This window comes from Alligator mississippiensis, chromosome 4 (genome assembly GCF_030867095.1).
Source record: "Alligator mississippiensis isolate rAllMis1 chromosome 4, rAllMis1, whole genome shotgun sequence".
NCBI lineage: Eukaryota > Metazoa > Chordata > Crocodylia > Alligatoridae > Alligator > Alligator mississippiensis.
In genome coordinates, this window is record NC_081827.1 from 244,051,115 (window position 1) to 244,068,797 (window position 17,683).

Below are 17,683 nucleotides of genomic sequence, written 5' to 3' on the forward strand. Positions count from 1 at the left end.
ATTTTAATTTTGGTTTCACTCAGAGCAGCAGAAACTGCTGTTAACATGTTCCTCACAGATAAGGCACACTCCAATGACCAGCAGTTGGTTTTTGGGAAAAAGATGCATTGAATATATGAAAAAATATAGTAGTCTCCATAGTTAGTAAGGGGTATGAATTGTTTCTGTTTAGTTCTCATAGCTTTCTCTTTTTCTTGATGATTTTTGATTTTCTTCAGTCCCCAAAAGTATTTCTTAAAAATGAAAGCAGGTCTGACCTTTTATTTCTGTCTAAATTGTGGTTCCAACTTTGGTATAGTGTTTAAACAATTAAAGAGGTACAGGATGTTTCTTGCACTTTTTAAGATCTTGATCAGCTCTCTAAGTTACTGTGTTAAGGCAGCTGACAACAGCAGTACAACACAGAAGCTCATTAAACCAGGAAACTTACAGGTGCTCCAGCTAGTTGTAGTAGGTAAGCTTTCTGTTCCTGGAACTATTGCTTCAAATAGAATCCTATTTCAAGGATGTAGGAAGCTATCAATCAGCAGTCATATTCTGTATGGGCAGTTAATAAATGATTGCACCTAAAAGCAGACATTGCATTAATACAGAATTTTGTTACCAAGAAACTGCCACAGCTGGAAGGAGGATAATGACCATAGAAACCTTTTGCTAATTGTCATTTTTTTTTATTGTGCTTGTTGCCAGTAACACTATAATTGGCATTCAGTTTGTGGTGGGGAAGGGAAATTATCAATAGATTACCATTTTGATGTTCAGAGTTTAGAGGGCTCCTGAAGCACAACACCACTTGCTTGCTTCAATTTTCACCTGCTTTCTTTTCACTGATGGAGATTTTTCTGCTCATTGCCCACCCTTGCATTTATGCTTCATTTACTAATTCTTTAGTCTGGTTCCATCTGCATTTTAAGCATAAAAATGTAAATCATGCTTTAAAAGAATAAAACAGTTGTGGGACTAATGAGATGTGTGCCAACATAATTCTTTAGTCAGTCTTCTTTTTATATTACTTGTCTGACTTGTCTCTTGGCAGTATTTTGTCTGTTTAGTTTGTAGACTGTTCCCAGGAGTTTGTTTACATTGTTTAACTTCATGTACTCTATATTTTGGAGCTGAACTTATTAATAATATTATAGCAATTCTAAAATGTAATAGACTTTCAGTATAGACAAAAAGTATGCCCAAAATCTGAGTTCCCTCATAGTACTGTGATCAATAACCTGTATTAATATGTTGAAATTACACCTTTCCTTCCATATCCATTTTTTTTCCCCATTTACTAACCCAGTTGAGGCTATTTTCTGTTACTGTTTCCCAGCTTGAGCATGTTCTGTCTTGTTGATATCATCCATTCATCTAATGTTTCCTGTTTTAAGAACAGGATAAAGTTTATGAAGACCCTTAGCAGATGTGAAAATAATGTTGCAATTGGAATCTCAGCAATTTTATACCTCTTCCCAAAAATTGAGCACCTGTTATGTCAGATGAACCAGGGACAGAACCCCAGGGCAGCCTATTACCACGGATCAGATGGGGATTGGACGGGGAGTTGTGTCAGACCTTATGGCTGCTCTGTGTCCCATCCCAACAGCTAGATCACTTGAGATGGGACACAGGCCAACCCTGGGTCTGGGACATGTGCTACGTGTTTAGTTTAAGGTGCAGTGCAGACTAGCCACAAAGATGTTCCACTTTACGTATGTGGTGTGATAAATATGTTAATTGTGCTGTAAACTGTAACATGCCGTATGTTTAGCCAATTTGTGGCATGATAAAACAGAAAACCAGACATGAAAGTGTCCCACATGAATGTCTGACTATGTGGCATGTTACAGTTTACGGCACAATTAACACATTAATGGCACCATATATGTAAAGTCTGGCAGGGCAAAACCATCCACCTTCAGGCTATGTAAAATGACTTGCCCTACACATCTGAGCATCTAAAGAATAGAAAGTGAGTCCTGTATATTTTGGAGTCTTTTCTAACGTACTCATCCTTACAGAGACTCAAAACAAAAGAACGTAGGACATGCCATACTGGGACAGACCAATGGCCAGTTTAGCCCTGGTGAGCAGACAGTAGTAGAAGTGTGTGTTATAGAGAGAACATTGAACCAGATCTATCTAGAGTGATCTGTCCCCTATTCAATACCCTCCCTGGCATCCATTTCACAATGTGTTTCTTAATCTTGCCTAGAATAACATCATGCAACTCTGCCAAAATAATCCCATCTTCCTAGATGCAGCCTAAATCAGGGACAGTTTCTTCAAACCAATTCCTTCTTTTTCCAGTCAAAATTCGGGCAGAGATAACATAGGTTTGAAGGTCTATTTCAGGGATGCTTCCAAAGCTCCTAAACTGTCCATCATGATCCAGTCCTTTGTGCTTTGATAGGAGAAAAATTAGTGGTGGAGTCACTTTTTAGCAAATGTCCCCCAGCAAATATCAAGGTAGTATAGAGCATTGTAAAGATTCTACGACGCTCCACTTCTGGAGCATGCTTCTGTGCAAAAGATGGTGTGTGAACGAAGCACGCTGTAGTCTAGTCTTTATGCATTGGCAGAATAGCATCCATGATGTTCAGAGTTGGGGAAAAAAATTGAAGTATCCACAGTCCTCCTCCAGCTTGGGCTGGGGTGTGGATAACCCCAGAATATGAGACTCAAAGGTAACTTTGCCGTAACCTAGAAGTGGGTTTTAAAGAAGGGAAAAGAAGGCATTGGACTGGTAAGAGAAGGGAAATTGTTCAAAGAGTAGGGAAAATGTAAAAGAAATGGAAATGGAAAAAAACAGAAAAAGAAGCAGCAGGGAGAGATGATTAAGTGTCACATGAGTGGTTGAGGAATATGGTGCATCGATGGGCAAGAGTTTTATGTCTTCAAAAATGTAGTTGAGCTATTTGAATTTGATCCAGGAAGCATATTGAGGGTAAAATATTCTTGATAATAGATGTGGTATGAACTTCAAGCTAGATGAGGGGCAGCATGGGGAAGTGGCAACAGTTGGGCTTGCTGGTGGCTGGAGAAGGCAGCAAGGATGGTGTACGGCAAGCTGGAAGCCCTGGCGGGCTTGGAGAACAGTTGAATCCAGTGGGTTCTGCCTCCAAGCTGAGGCAGTGTGCAGCCTGTTAGCTGCCCACCTGGGCGGCACTGCCACCGTGGAGGGGAGGACCGGGACCCCTTAAGCTCAGGAGCCACACAGCCTACTGTCAAGTCACGTGGGCAGGCTCTGCCGGCGGGGGAAAAAAAGAAAAAAGTGGTGAGGGGCCCGATCCTTTTTTCTCATGAAGCCTGCCTGCGGCCGGAGGGCGAGCTAATGGCGGGTCCTGAGCTATGGCAGGTCCTGGTTTTTTCCCTTCGCAGCAGCTGCCCCTGGGGCCACCTGGGCAGGCTGCTAGCAGGCCGGGGGCTGCCCTAGCTCAGAGATAGCACCCATCTGGATCCAACTGTTGCCCAAGCCCAAGCTGGGGCAGTCCCCAGCCTGATAGCATCCTGCCTGTGCGGCCACAGCTGGCACCGCTAACAGAGGGAAGGGCTGGGGCCCCCCACAGCTCAGGGGCCACCCGGCCTGCCATCATCTTGCCCCCCAGCTGCGAGAGAGGCAGGCAGGCTCTGTGGGGGGAAAAAAAGGATTGAACCAATCGCTGCTTCTGCCTTCAGCCCACCTCTCCTGCAGCTGGGGATGTGAACCATCATATTAAAGGCTGCAATGTTACAAGTAGCTACATTGCAAACTAAACTACATGGGATGTGGTTTAGTTTGCAATGTAACAAACTCATTTATAGAGGTGCACCAGGTCCATATTGTATCTGCACTGATTAAAGGAGAATTGACATTATTGGCAGTTGGCTTTTTTTGGCTGATGTGGCCGATAATGTCTCTGATAAATGCCCTGTGCATGTGTGCAGCTGCAGCATGCGTGTGGCCAGTAATGTAGCCTGGCAGCTTGGAGAGCTGGTACATTTGGGTGGGGAGGGAAGGGTCATGCATGGGAGTACATCGAGGCACCCACAGTGAGGAAGGGAGTGGGGCTGAGGCAGGGTACGGGACAGAGCCATGGGTGGCTTGTCTGGGGGATGCTAAGGGGGGCGGCTCCCACTGCTGTGCACACCCCCAGGAGAGGTGGGGGGGGCATGTGCCCCCACATCTGTGCACCAACCTCTTTCCAGCAAGGGGACTGGGCCAGATCTGCACTCAGGGTGGGCGGAGGCAGGGTGGGTGGTGGTGGCACTGGAAGGGGGGCTACGGGGTGGCTACTGTGAATTTTGGGGTGGCTGCAGGCCCCCATTCCAGCACTGCCACTTCCTGGCCTGAGCACAGCCTAAGCCCTGCCCTCCCCACCCCTACTCTATCGGTGCACCCCTGTTCATTTAAATCAACAAAAAAACCCCTGCGTGTAAAGTGCGACGCAGTTAAACCATAAAAATCGGCCATTTTCGTCACATGTACAAGTGTCCAAGAGCCAGAGAAAGATTCAAGGGCTAGAGGGAGAGATTAGGAAATGGCTTGAAATTAAAAGTATTGATGGACTTGCCAGGAGCAATTGGTAACCGAGTTGCTAAAAGGTTGCTAAACGATCTAAAAGGTCTCTGCCTTTCTGATTTCTGTAAACCAGATTTTTAAAATTCTGATGTAAGCATGTCTAGTTATAGTCCTGCAGGAAAACAGTTAAGAGTAGGCTTGGTATCCTATTTAAAATAGTAGCAGTATTTACTCATCATTTAAATATTGGGAGAAGGCAAATACAGAAGCTATGCAATGTTTGCTTGTTTTGCATCCTCCATTTGTAAATACTTAGTAATAATGGGGCTGTAGTATAAAACATAAGCATCTTGAGGGCTTAGCCAGGACACCTTCATTTACACAGTGGGATGTGGCTAAATTCTTCTATTCTGACATTAATTTACTGATATTCAGATGCATAATTTAGTAATACTGAGAGGAAATGCCATTGAATCACATAGCCTCAGATATATGAAGAAAACAATCTAGTCCATATTATTAGGAAGAAAGAAAGAAAGTCAGTATTGTGTGCAGTAAAAATTGGGCATATGTTGTCCACGACCAAAAAAATATTGGCAGATGCAGTCAGCAAATTTTTTTTATTTAAAGCTGGTTTTAAATCCAAAGATTGGTTTGTATTTTTTTTATTAGCCAAACATTCATATAAACGATAAATAAGTTTGGGACATTGAAGAACAAATACTTTAATTATAGAAAGTTTAAATATAGTTTCTGAGATACAGTTACTGAAAAATAGTAGGGCTGCTATATTCACCATGTCTAGTTACTAGAATTCACGCTTGCTGGGCCAACCTTTTTGGCAGGCAGACCACAAATAAGCTCCTTGCCTTCCCTAAGCGCTGCTCTGATCCCCTTTCTCAGCTCTGCATTCTACTCCCAGCCCTGTGCTCCTTGCCTGATTTGCTGCTTTGCTTTCTGCTTCTTGCCAAATTTGCTTCTGTGATGCCTGTCCTCTCCCTAACCTGTCATGGGTCACACGCAGAGGCTGCCCATGCCACTTGTGGGCCGTGCCTGGTCAAAATGATAGGGTTTTTTTAGAAACTTAAGCTTTAATTAAAAGAACAAGTCAGATGCTTACTCAGAAATTGGAACTGTGTTAGAATTCAAGCTACAGTGGTATTTGGGGTCGTTATTTTAGCTTTAAATACATGTATTGAAAAATGGAAGATAGAAAAACATAGGGAACAGCACATATTTTAAACTTCTTAAACTACTGAAACCTATGTAGCTATCTTGTATTATTTTTTAAATAGAGTCAAATCAGTAAGGAGGGTGGGAGAACTATTCAGTGTTCTTATTGTTCTGAAGGAGTTTAAGAGCAATAACGAGCCTTAGAAAGATGTTTTTGTCTTCTGCCTTGATCATTCACACTTTGATACCTCTGTAATACATAGCTGCACTTAGGGAGCTGAGAGGCATGGGAATTGTCCTTTTCAAAATTTCCTTTTCTTTATTACACTTTCTGGGTATATATGTTCTTTTTGCTTTGCTTCATGACATTTTTGATATATTGGGCTGCTGAGTACTAGGACAAATGGTAACATATATGAAAGGTCCACAGTTTTGTTTTCTTAGTAGAAGCAGACTAAATCCTCCTCTCTGTTACTTCTAGTAGAGACTACCAATATTTGTGACAGTTATGTGGAATGACCCTTTGCCAAGCTATTTTATTTTAACTATATTCATATATCTATATTTATATTGTTGTGACTTGTTAGGTGAAAAGCCATTTCACTGTGATGAATGTGGTATGAGGTTCATTCAGAAATATCACATGGAAAGACACAAGAGAACCCACAGTGGGGAGAAGCCATACCAGTGTGAATATTGTTTGCAGGTAAGAGAGTTAATTAAGTTATGCTTATTGTGTTAAAACCTGAAATGCCAAATATACAGTTCAAAAGTAATTCATGCAGATTTTTCTAGACATTGTCATCTACATGTATATTAATTGACATAGAAAAGAATGATATGTTGTTTTCATGACTATGGGGTTGGACAGTCTTCAAATGAAGTCTGTGAACTAGTGAGTGAATTACTTAAAGAGCATTTTTCTTACTGTTAGTATATTTATTTTTCTCTAACTTAAATTCTCTGCAGTACTTCTCCAGGACTGATCGTGTGCTGAAACATAAACGCATGTGCCATGAGAATCGTGACAAGAAGCCTAATAGAAGTGCTACCAAAGTTGGGTTTTTGACATCTGAGGACGATTCTGGCTTCTCTACACCTATGAAAGATAGCTCCTTGCCAAAAAAGAAAAGGCAGAAAACAGAGAAGGCAAAGTCTATGGACAAGGAAAGTGCAGATAAGTCAGAACAGAAGAAGGACAAAAATGACTATTTGCCTTTATATTCTTCCAGTACAAAAGTAAAAGATGAATATATGGTGGCAGAATACGCTGTGGAGATGCCACATTCTTCTGTCAGCGGATCACACTTGGAAGAAGCAAATTCTGGAGAAATACACCCGCCTAAGCTGGTTCTCAAAAAAGTTAATAGTAAGAGAAGTCTAAAACAGCCACTTGAGCAAAGTCAAACCATTTCACCTTTAGCCACATATGAAGAGAACAAGGTTTCAAAGTATGCCTTTGATCTTGTGGATAAACAAGGTTTACTGGACTCTGAAGGTAATGCTGACATTGACCAAGTTGATACTTTACAGGAAGGGCCCAGTAAGCCAGTACACAGTAGCACTAATTACGATGATGCAATGCAGTTTTTAAAGAAAAAGAGGTATCTGCAAGCAGCTAGTAATAACAGCAGAGAGTACGCTCTGAATGTGGGTACCATAGCATCTCAACCTTCAGTAACACAAGCAGCTGTAGCAAGTGTCATTGATGAAAGTACCACAGCATCCATATTAGATTCACAGGCACTGAATGTGGAAATTAAAAGCAACCATGATAAAAATGTCATTCCAGATGAGGTACTGCAAACTCTCTTAGATCATTATTCCCACAAAGCTAATGGACAACACGAAATATCTTTCAGTGTGGCTGACACTGAGGTGACCTCTAGCATATCAATCAATTCTTCTGAAGTGTCTGAGGTCAACCAATCTGAGACTGTTGGAACAAGTTCCCAAGCCTCCTCAGCCGATAAAGCCAGTATGTTACAAGAATATTCAAAGTTTTTACAACAAGCTTTGGACAGAACAAGCCAAAATGATGCCTATTTGAACAACACAGGCCTTAATTTTGTGACTGACAGCCAGACTCTTGCAACCCAGACAGCATTCTCTTCCATAGACAAACAGGTCTACGCATCCATACCTGTCAATAGTTTTCGAACGGGAATAAACTCTCCATTAAGAACAACTCCAGACAAGTCTCATTTTGGACTAATTGTTGGTGATTCCCAACACACGTTTCCCTTTTCAGGAGATGATGCAAATCATTCTTCCTCCTCCTCAACACAGGACTTCTTGGATCAAGTGACTTCTCAGAAGAAAGCAGAGGCACAGCCTGTCCACCAGGCTTATCAAATTAGCTCCTTTGAGCAGCCTTTCAGAGCTCAGTACCATGGAGCGAGGGCTGGGATATCATCTCAGTTTAGCACTGCCAATGGACAGGTGAACCTGCGGGGACCGGGGACAAGTGCCGAATTCCCTGAATTTCCCTTGGTGAATGTAAATGATAATAGAGCTGGGATGACCTCTTCACCTGATGCCACAACAGGCCAGACTTTTGGCTAAGAGAACCTTTGTAAATAAAATTGGCACTTTAGAACACAACTGTCAAGAGTGGGATTGCTCTATACAGCTTTTAAGAGCATTGTGTTATAACAAAAGTAAGTTGATATTGCAAGATCAGTAACTGCATTTTTTGGTTGGTCACCAGTCATTGAACTGCCTTACATGTTGTCACCCCTATAAAAGGTGGTTTATCGCTTGCTTGTTTGAGACCAGAAACTTGCTCTTTTACCTACATTGAGATTTCAAATAGTACAAAAACCCCAAGATAAGACTTTCTCCTGTAATTGTTTCCCAACTGGTATCACTGTATGTTCTTGGGAGAACAGTAATTGTCTGAGATTATTCATACTGTCATTTCTAGGCTTGCCAGCATAGTCTTACTCTTCAGCAGGGAATCTAAACACAAGAAACAGACAGAATAAACTAAAAGTTTGAATGTCAAGACATTACGGCTAAACGACCTTGGCATATTCTACAGAAATACCCTTTCTTCTGTCTCTCTTACAAAGAAGTGGCTGCCATATGCCCTTTATTTTTGCTTTGAGTTACATTGAGCCATGTTTTGGAGGAAAAAAGTAGTAATAAAATCTGATGGACTAACTCCACTATTTAAAAGTTTAATTAATTTAAATACTTTAAATACCTTTTAGCAAAATGCATAAATAATTGCTAATGCCGTTACTTCATTCCTGAAGTATTGCATATTTCTTTGTACAGCTGAACCTAGACAACCTTTTATGATTTTTCATATGCAGATATCAAGATTCTGACGTTTTAGTTGAAATACTCTTGTAGATTACATTCCCAACTATATAATCTTTACACAAACTGTGTATTCCAAGATTTTAAAGCCTAATTGTACTTTACCCTACATATTCACAGAGATTAACATAGAGCACTTAGAGTCTATTTGATATATCTTGATTTCTCAAAGAATAATTTTTTTTAGAATTTTAGGTTTGATATGGTTACATCATTATCATCTCATTCAACACTGCTTATTTTTAATATAAATTGACTTTGGAATTTCTTAGCTTCTGTAAAAACTGATTTAATTCTTTCTGTCTGGAATTTTGACAGTTCAAATAATTAAAGATACTTTAGTGTCCCAGCAAGCTGAAGAAGTTGGCATTCTAATTGCATATCTTTTTAGTGATTTCTTAATGAACTACATTCATTACAATTTTACCAACCAAAACGGTTGACTAATGCTAGTGAACAGAATTTCTTTTTCAGCATAGATGAGTGATCAGAAGCTTTTGTTGCATTTCACAATATAAATAAACAACAAACTTTATTCCTGTACCATGAATATGTTTCTTTGGATAGTACTTTGCCTTGAATTATACAGTATGGTACGAAAGATAGTTCTGTATGCAATTTTAAGGTGATGAGGGTTGAATAACAGAAATGTTGTGTCACTTCTGTTGCACCTTCCCTAAAGGGACACTGTCTGGTAGTTTACGGCAGTATAAGCCTGGCATATACAGGCTGATTAACTGGCAAGTAGGAAAAATCTTGGAGATGCACAAATACTTTTACAGCACTACCCCATGGCAGGCCTCTCTCAAATGAAGTCATCAGCCGAGAAGACTGAGCCATGCTAGGCTGAAGAATACCCTCTCCTGCAAAGGGACTGATGGGGTAGGAGACGCAACCCTCCCATTCCCAAAGTAGTAATGTTATTTTTTTATTGTTTTAATTAACAGGTCCCTTATCCCAGTCTCTGTCTCTTCCTATGTGGCAGCACTGTAGCTGTAGTAACTTCCCTGAGCCAGGTTTAGGAAGAAAAAAATGCATCTGGAATCCAGATCCTGTTTGGCAAATGGCCAGGGACATTATTTACATGAACTTCCTGCATAATCGTTCCTACAGCGTGAACCAGACTCTCATTGCCCTAGCCTAAGATGTCCTTGACCGTCCTTAGTATTCATTGACCTGCTGCACAGCTGAGTTCTGAAGATTTAGCCCCAACTTAAGCAGAAAAATAAACACGAGAGAAAAATGAATTTGTTATAGAAAATTAGGGACACGTGTATTTTCAGTCTGACAGTGTCCTTTTAAATTTTTTCTTATATTATTGGGTTTTTTTGTTTCTTTTAAGTCTCTCATCCAGTATGGATCCACACAGGCACATAACTGACAATGGGAAGCGATTTACCATGAAGCAGATTGCTCATTTCCACCGAGTATCACCTCTATCATGTCCTAGTTTTCAGTGTCCCATGTTACTTCTTTGCCACCTTTTTCCTTAATGGCTTGTCATTCTGAGTCATTGCAAAGATATGAGTATCCATTTAACATTATTCCTTGTTTAAAACTTAATCCTTGGAGACAGATTATTGCTGCATGGGAAATCGGAGGAAGGCCTGCTCAGCCCTAAGCAAATTGTGACTTCAACTGTGTTGGAGTGAGCTGGGGCTACTGCCCTGGTACCCTTCTGTGAGAAAGTAGGCATGTAATAGGGAGAGCTCTCACCCCGCTTTCTTTGCTCACCAAGCAGAATAGCTAGATGGGTGTCTAGGCATGAATAAACTGTTCCATATCAAGGGTGAAATAATCTACCCTGTCCCAGAACAAGGAGTGGATGAGAAGAACTGTGATTCTTTGTATCAGTTAATTCTCCAGTCTGCTCCATGGGGAATTAAAGCTGTACCCTGTGCCATAGCACAGATTATGAAGGCCTAGGCTAGCCCTTCAGTTTGTAGATCCACTTTATGCAGGTAGTTAGAGAGGTGGCACTAATAGTTTAATCCATTAATATTTAGGACTTCCAGTACAGAGGAGTTTACCAGCCTGATTATACTCCTCTGTGGTGGTATAATATCCTGTGTAGACAATGCTGTCATTCTGGAATCCATGTGTTCATCTCATCATAGTTTTATTGGTAAATGTCATTGTCTAGAAAATCTCTCTCTCTCATTTTATTTTTTTTAACAAGGTCATCATTTAAAACACATTTCCTCCTCCTACATGCTTTATAATTTGTGCCCTAAAATAAATATGCTTTTCCTTTTGCTGGTAATGGAGAATGCTCATTCTCTTTTTCCTCTGTACCACTTCTGTTTTCTACATTGTTAATCTACTGACATTAAATAAGCACAATATGAGGTGTAGCATTTCACAGCCTACAGAACCAACAATAGAAACTCCTATATTATTGGATGTTTTTTCAAGCATTGTGTGCGTGTGAGAGAGAGAAGTGGATGTCTTTTTTTCTTGACAGAGTAATGAATAATAATAATAATAAAAAAAAAAGAATAAAGAAAACTGAGGATGATTGTTACCAGGCAAGAATGATTTTTAGATCATTTGTATTTTGGGCCTAAATTACTTGACAGTGTCCCTTGTAGCATTAGACCTTTGCTCTGCTTTTACCTTGAATATTACTGGCGATGAAAGAATTGGCTGGCAATTGGATATGAATCAGCATCTACACTTTCTTCAGCTGATTTGAGGGTGAATTAATCATAAATGACAAGGTTTGGCGGAAACTGCTGTACACTGGGTTCGTGAACAGAAATACACAAAATTCAATTTAAGTATTTAAAGGAGTTGTTTTCATGATCTTACATGAAAATTATGGTTCAAGGAGGAAATACAACAACTCCTAAAGTACTAATCGTTATTTAATATGTTTATTATTTTTATATTTATATTGTAGATTGTCAATGATTTTGAGAGGGAGAATAGTTCATTATTAAAGGGAAGGTACAGTAAAATCTTGCTGATTTGCTGTTGCCAATCAGAGCATTCCCTAATTCTCATATATACGAGATTTTTGTTCCTCCCCACCTCTGCAAAAATTTGAAAAGTATGAAAAAGTAGTTGAAAAGACCTAAGTTGTGAGCTCTCACATTGATACGTCTGTGCTACTTCATCTTAGTATATTACGGAACATTTCTTAGTATACTAAAAAGTAGCGCAATAAATACTGAAAACTAAACTACACTTACCCAAATAAGTGAACAATACTTTTCATGTGACATTCTTGTTTTTGTTTCCTTGTTTACTCACTACTTGTCAAAAATCAGTTGTTTGTAATTGGTTTCCAAGTCTTTACTGCAAATTAATGGAGTTCTGCTGTAACCTTTTCGGAGTTGGTTTTTCAAGTGTTAAAGCATTCAGTTTTTTTATTCTCTGAAAAGTCTCCACCTGCATATATACAGTGCATTTTGTGTTTGGTCAGAATATTTTTGTTTGTATTCTGTGTAGTACTTGAAAATGAACCAGAATATTTTGATTAATCTACTCTAAATTTTGCAGTATTGGCTTACTCTGTGTATGTATGTACATTTCCAAATTAAATTTTCTTGTGCTTAATTCTTTCAATTAACTTCATTACAAATTAGGGAAAAATGCTGATGTTTCTGAGAATACATTTGGAAATTTTAGCAGGCAGAAATATGCTTGTGCTATCAATACTGTAGTTGGTACCAATATCCATTTGGACTTTCAATATGTGATTGGTACTCAGGCAGATAAATAATTTCATGTTTTGTTATTTTAAAAAATCTGCTAAATGGAAGTCTTGTAACTTTGAAAGTTCATTCATTTTATGGTAGCGCATGTTTATGTTAGGCATGTAACTCATTTAACAAAAACTCACTTTTGCAAAGAACATGTACTACAGAAGTATTACTGCTAATGAGAAAACATGTTTAAGTTTAAATTTAAACTTTTTGTTCAATTTACAATTGCTTTGTGTCAGGGAAATAAATTTTATAGTTGCTTTTACTATACATACAAATACCTTATGTTTCCTTTTTAAAATTGTATCTTTTGGTAGGAAACACAAATGGATGCAAGCAAACATTTCTAAGAATTGTTTCTTGCTTTCCTTAATCCAATGGATGGAAAGGTAAAATTGTGTAAACAACATTATTTTATTTTTTTATGCAATTTCATGCTGTAAATATGATTTATCAAATAAGGATGTACTTATGATTGAATCTTTGATTCTGCACAGTTAAAGTTTATATATAAATATAAATGTGTCTTGACAATCAAGGACTTATGTCAGTCTTCCTTTATGATGTTTATTATTGTTATGCATTCCATTTGTTTGAATTGCGTATCAATGTGGAAATTTGTAATGTCTGTAAAGTATGTAATGTTTTTATAGCTTGTTTAAAAAACACGCAAAAATGCTGTAAATATATAAAAAAAACCAACTGATTGCAGTTCTGCTTTGTTAGAGGCAAATGATGATGTACTGTATGTAAGCAATAATACATGACAGTGCTAACTTTACAAAGTAGCATAAGGATAGGTCCAAAAATAGTTTTGGAGTTAATAGCTTTGTTTGAGTGAATGAATATTCATTAATTGTTTTATAAATAAATTCAACTGTCCTCCTGGTGGAGTATATAATATTGTTTACGCAGCACAATTTCAGTTGCAGAGGAGACAGTCTTTAGATCTGTGACTCCATCTGTACACACTTAGGTAAGAAATTAATGGTTTTACTGCACTTCTGCGAGATGAGGAAGACTGCAAAAGCTTAGTAGCTCTGTCTCTAAAGGAAGAGAGATACTTTGTTGCTACTGTGCTGATTCCTGACTATTCCTTCCCTTAAATTTGGAGTCCTTATGTCCTGGTACTGACCTGATGTGACTTGGGGCTCCAGTATAAAAGGAGTGGTTCTTTTCATAATCCATATGCAGTTAAACAATGAATCTAGAAGTCACATGTTCATTTTGGATGCTTATTTTTCAAGTGCGAGTTATCAGCTGATGGGTTTATTAAAATATCAAACAAGTAGTTCAAATCGAGTAGGTATTAGTCTGTACAGAGCAAAATAACTATTTGAACACAGTTATCGCTTTAGGGGGAAAAACACCAATTTATAAATGTATATGGACCTACATTTTATAGGAGAAATGTTTTTAAATGCTAGTCATTTATATAATATGTGCTTTGAAGGATTTGCTAGTCCACTTCTGTCACTTTTAGTACACTGGTATCTTTTTATATGTAATGTATGCTTTTTATTATTGTAGCAAAGCATTTCAGTAGAAGGAATTTTGCAACAGTTTGGGGGTATTTTCATTGTCAGCAATGAATGATACTAGATTTCGTCTGTGTGGTCTTGTCTTTATTTTAATGCTGTTTGGAAGGGAACTTGGTATCCAAATAAAGCAGGTGACCTCCTTTTATTTCAAGGGCATACTATGTAGTGCTGAATTGAGTCTGGAAATATGATTTTGAAAAGAGAAATTAGTAGAGAATTTAATGTACAGGAGAAAATAAATGTGTGATGAAAAACCTGATGATATATATAGTGGAACACTGTTACAGTGCATTTTCTGATATAGTGTTATTTTCCTGAAGTCCATATGCTTCTTTGTATTTCAACTAATAAAAAAATCCTATAGTTAAGTTTCTGGCAGGATAATAGGTTTATTTCAATTGTTAAAGAGTATTCTTTTAAACTACACCATCCACGTTGTCCTTTCTACAGTCAGTGTAAGAATAAAATAAAAATTGAAACCAGATTTCAACCAGTAAGAAACTGTATATAAGCAACAGAGATGGTTTTGTATACATGAGGCATGCATTTATGTATTTATTATGTCTCTAATATAAATTAGGAGGTGAGTCTTAATTCCTGTGAGATCAAGAATTTCATGATGTGTTTGTGCAAGTATGGGCAAATGAATGTGCATTTGAGAGAGGTTTGGGTCTCATGGCAAACAGGACTTAAGCATGAGATGATTTATTGTTACTAAATACACTATTTAAGATTTAAAAGAAACATTTACATCTCTCAATCTATTCAGATAGCTGAAAATTATTTTGCAGGAGAGCAGTTTGATCCAAAGTGTTAGGTTCTTACAGTTCGATGCTTCTCCTATTAAAGTTAGTAGGGAATTTTATTGTTTACTCAAAATAACATTGTTACCCCAAAATCATCAAACCTTCTAAAGATATTTCTCTAGCAGGCTTGATTTGGGTAAAATTGATGCATTTTAAAAGTTTCTATTTCTGTCTTGTCTAAAAACTTTTAAGCAAAATAATTTTAAGTAAAGGATACTTACTTTTAAGTTGAAGCTATTTTGAGAGTTACTATTCCTGTTCATTTGATTGCTACTGTAATTTAAATCCTGCTTGACAAAACATGGATGAAGAATTGGATTGTTGTTCCTGTATACTACAGTAAAAGATGTTATTTATATGCATAGGCAGGGTGAATGATATTGTGTTCTTAGAACTGATTTATTCTTTCACTGCTTGTGACATTACTATTTTCTTAACCTAGCCCTTTTGGGTTTATAAGTACCCTTTTTATGTGTTTTGATACCAAGGAAAATTGGGTCTTTTTGCTTTATTTTTAATTAAACTAATAAGTCTGATAATTCATATTTGCAAATGGTGCATTTTACAATGTGGTCACTGACTATCTTAAATAAAAATATAGAGAACTGTTTTATGAGCTAGGCTTAGTAGCATTTTTTGTGTTACCTGGTTTAAGACAAAAATCGGTTTGTGAACACAGCAAGTCATAAAATTAGAGTATGGTAGGAAATAAGGAAAAGGAACATCTCATCCACCCCTTTGCCCTAAGGCAATGTCAGTTCTACCTAAACCAGTCATGACTGATATTTGCCTAACTTGCTTTAAAAAATCCTGTAATGATGAAGAAGCCAGCACCTCTGTAAATAATCTGTTCCAGTACTTAACTATCCTTCCAACTAAAATGCTTTTCCTAACATCAAATCTGAATTTTCTATCAATTTGATAGAAACGTATGAGATGACAAAAGAGCTTCTTTTTGGCACTGATTCTTATTTACATTAGAGTCCTTTTCACAACTCTGGTCTTAGTGTAAAAAAGAATTGGGACTTCCTATGCAAAAGAAACTCATTTTTAAAGTGTGGGTTTATGTATGATTTACTTTTCATTCAGTATATTTCATAGTGCACTTTTACTGAATTAAAGCGTAAAAATGCAGAAAATGATAGCATAGTGAACTTATAAAGAATAACTGCTTAGGTGCAAAGATATAAATAAGCCCCTATAAGGACTCTAGTCACTTTTTTGTTACGTTGCTGCAATCTTATAGTAGTGATTATTCTGACATGCAATTCCAAGACCCATTCCATTTCCAGTAACAAAAGTATTTGATTTTAAGAAATATAGAGATTTGATGATTTATTTGAATGCATAATATTTGACTTGATGGAAATAAATTCAGCGCTGGCTCACAGAATAAGGTAAACTCCATTCCCCTTTAGGCTGTGTACTGCTATACACCTTGTCTGATGTTTTTGCCCAATAATATTGTGCAATGAGAAATACATATTTCAAAAACAGGATGAGCGTATTATCCAGAGGAATATTAATGTGGAAAATCACTTTTATTATATAATATTACTGTATTAAAATTTGTAAAGCATGACACAAGGTATGTTTACATCCAACTACCATAGGACTTTTAAAAAAACATGTAAAGCAAAGTCGTACCTTGTAGATGTATTCTGAAATGAGACTGAGAAAGTATCTCAGCAGTCCTGTGGTCTGTCTCTCATCATTGTATTTGCTTATTTTGGTGATAATTTATTTTTAGCTGTTTTAGGTTTTTTTTTAACTGGAAACAAGGCAGTATTGACACTTAAATTTGTAGCATATGGCTGTTGTATGATTTAAAAGAAAGCATGTCAAATACTAACGTGATCTTGAAAGTAAGGGAATTGGTCAACATTTTGGTTGAAAAAATGTTGCAAAATAAGTTATTCCCTGAGCTAGCATTACAGCAAAAATAATAATCTATTAAGTTAGCTTTAGCTTTTTCTCTAAGAACTCTGATCAGTTTTCCATTAACATGACTTGTTAGGATTATGTCAGTTTATTTAGAGCAATACAATCTCTATCCCTCTAACTTGGCATTTTTCCTGTACTTCATATGATGAACCGTTCTGTGGCTTCAGTTCAGTGACTTATATAAGGAGTGATTCACAGCCTGGCCATTCTAGGAAATAGTCTGGAAAAGACCAAGTGTTTGTCATCTCATCCATCACCCCCATCAGTGGAGGACCGTTTCCTACAGTGTAATTGTATACTGTTTTGTGCTTCTTTCTATCTTGAGAACTAGATCAGCCAAATCTCCCAAATGGAAATCCTTGTCTCTGATGGAAACTAAAAATGAAGTATGTATATGTTTTCCTTTCAGAAGCTAGATGTATACTGGACTGGTCTCTCTGGTAAGTAACCTTTTGTACACTCCCCATTGCAGGGCTGTCCTTCAGATTCAGGCACGTCATCACACTTAAACTGTTAAACCCATCAGATATGTGCATGTTAAATCCTTTTGTGCAAATTGGTGGCAAGTATTCAACAAGGGGGCTTAATACAATTATACAGCATCTGATGCAATAAACTGCTGCTTGCATCCCTGATTTTAATACCCTGCCTTTTGCTTAGTACAATTAAACATGGTGGTTTGGTTCAATAGCA

General features: G+C 37.7%; 1 protein-coding gene across 5 annotated transcripts in view; it reads left to right on the forward strand.

Annotated features, from left to right (window-relative positions):
• ZNF148 (zinc finger protein 148) overlaps positions 1 to 15,663 on the forward strand; it is a 46,791-nt gene extending 31,128 nt beyond the window's left edge. For all 5 annotated transcript variants that reach the window (XM_019480479.2, XM_059727453.1, XM_014599498.3 and 2 more), the window contains 2 exons: positions 6,250 to 6,368; positions 6,632 to 15,663. In XM_019480479.2, the coding sequence (XP_019336024.2) occupies positions 6,250 to 6,368; positions 6,632 to 8,227 (1,715 nt within the window). In that variant the 3' untranslated portion in view covers positions 8,228 to 15,663. The remainder of the gene's footprint in view (positions 1 to 6,249; positions 6,369 to 6,631) is intronic.
• Positions 15,664 to 17,683: the final 2,020 nt, after the last annotated feature.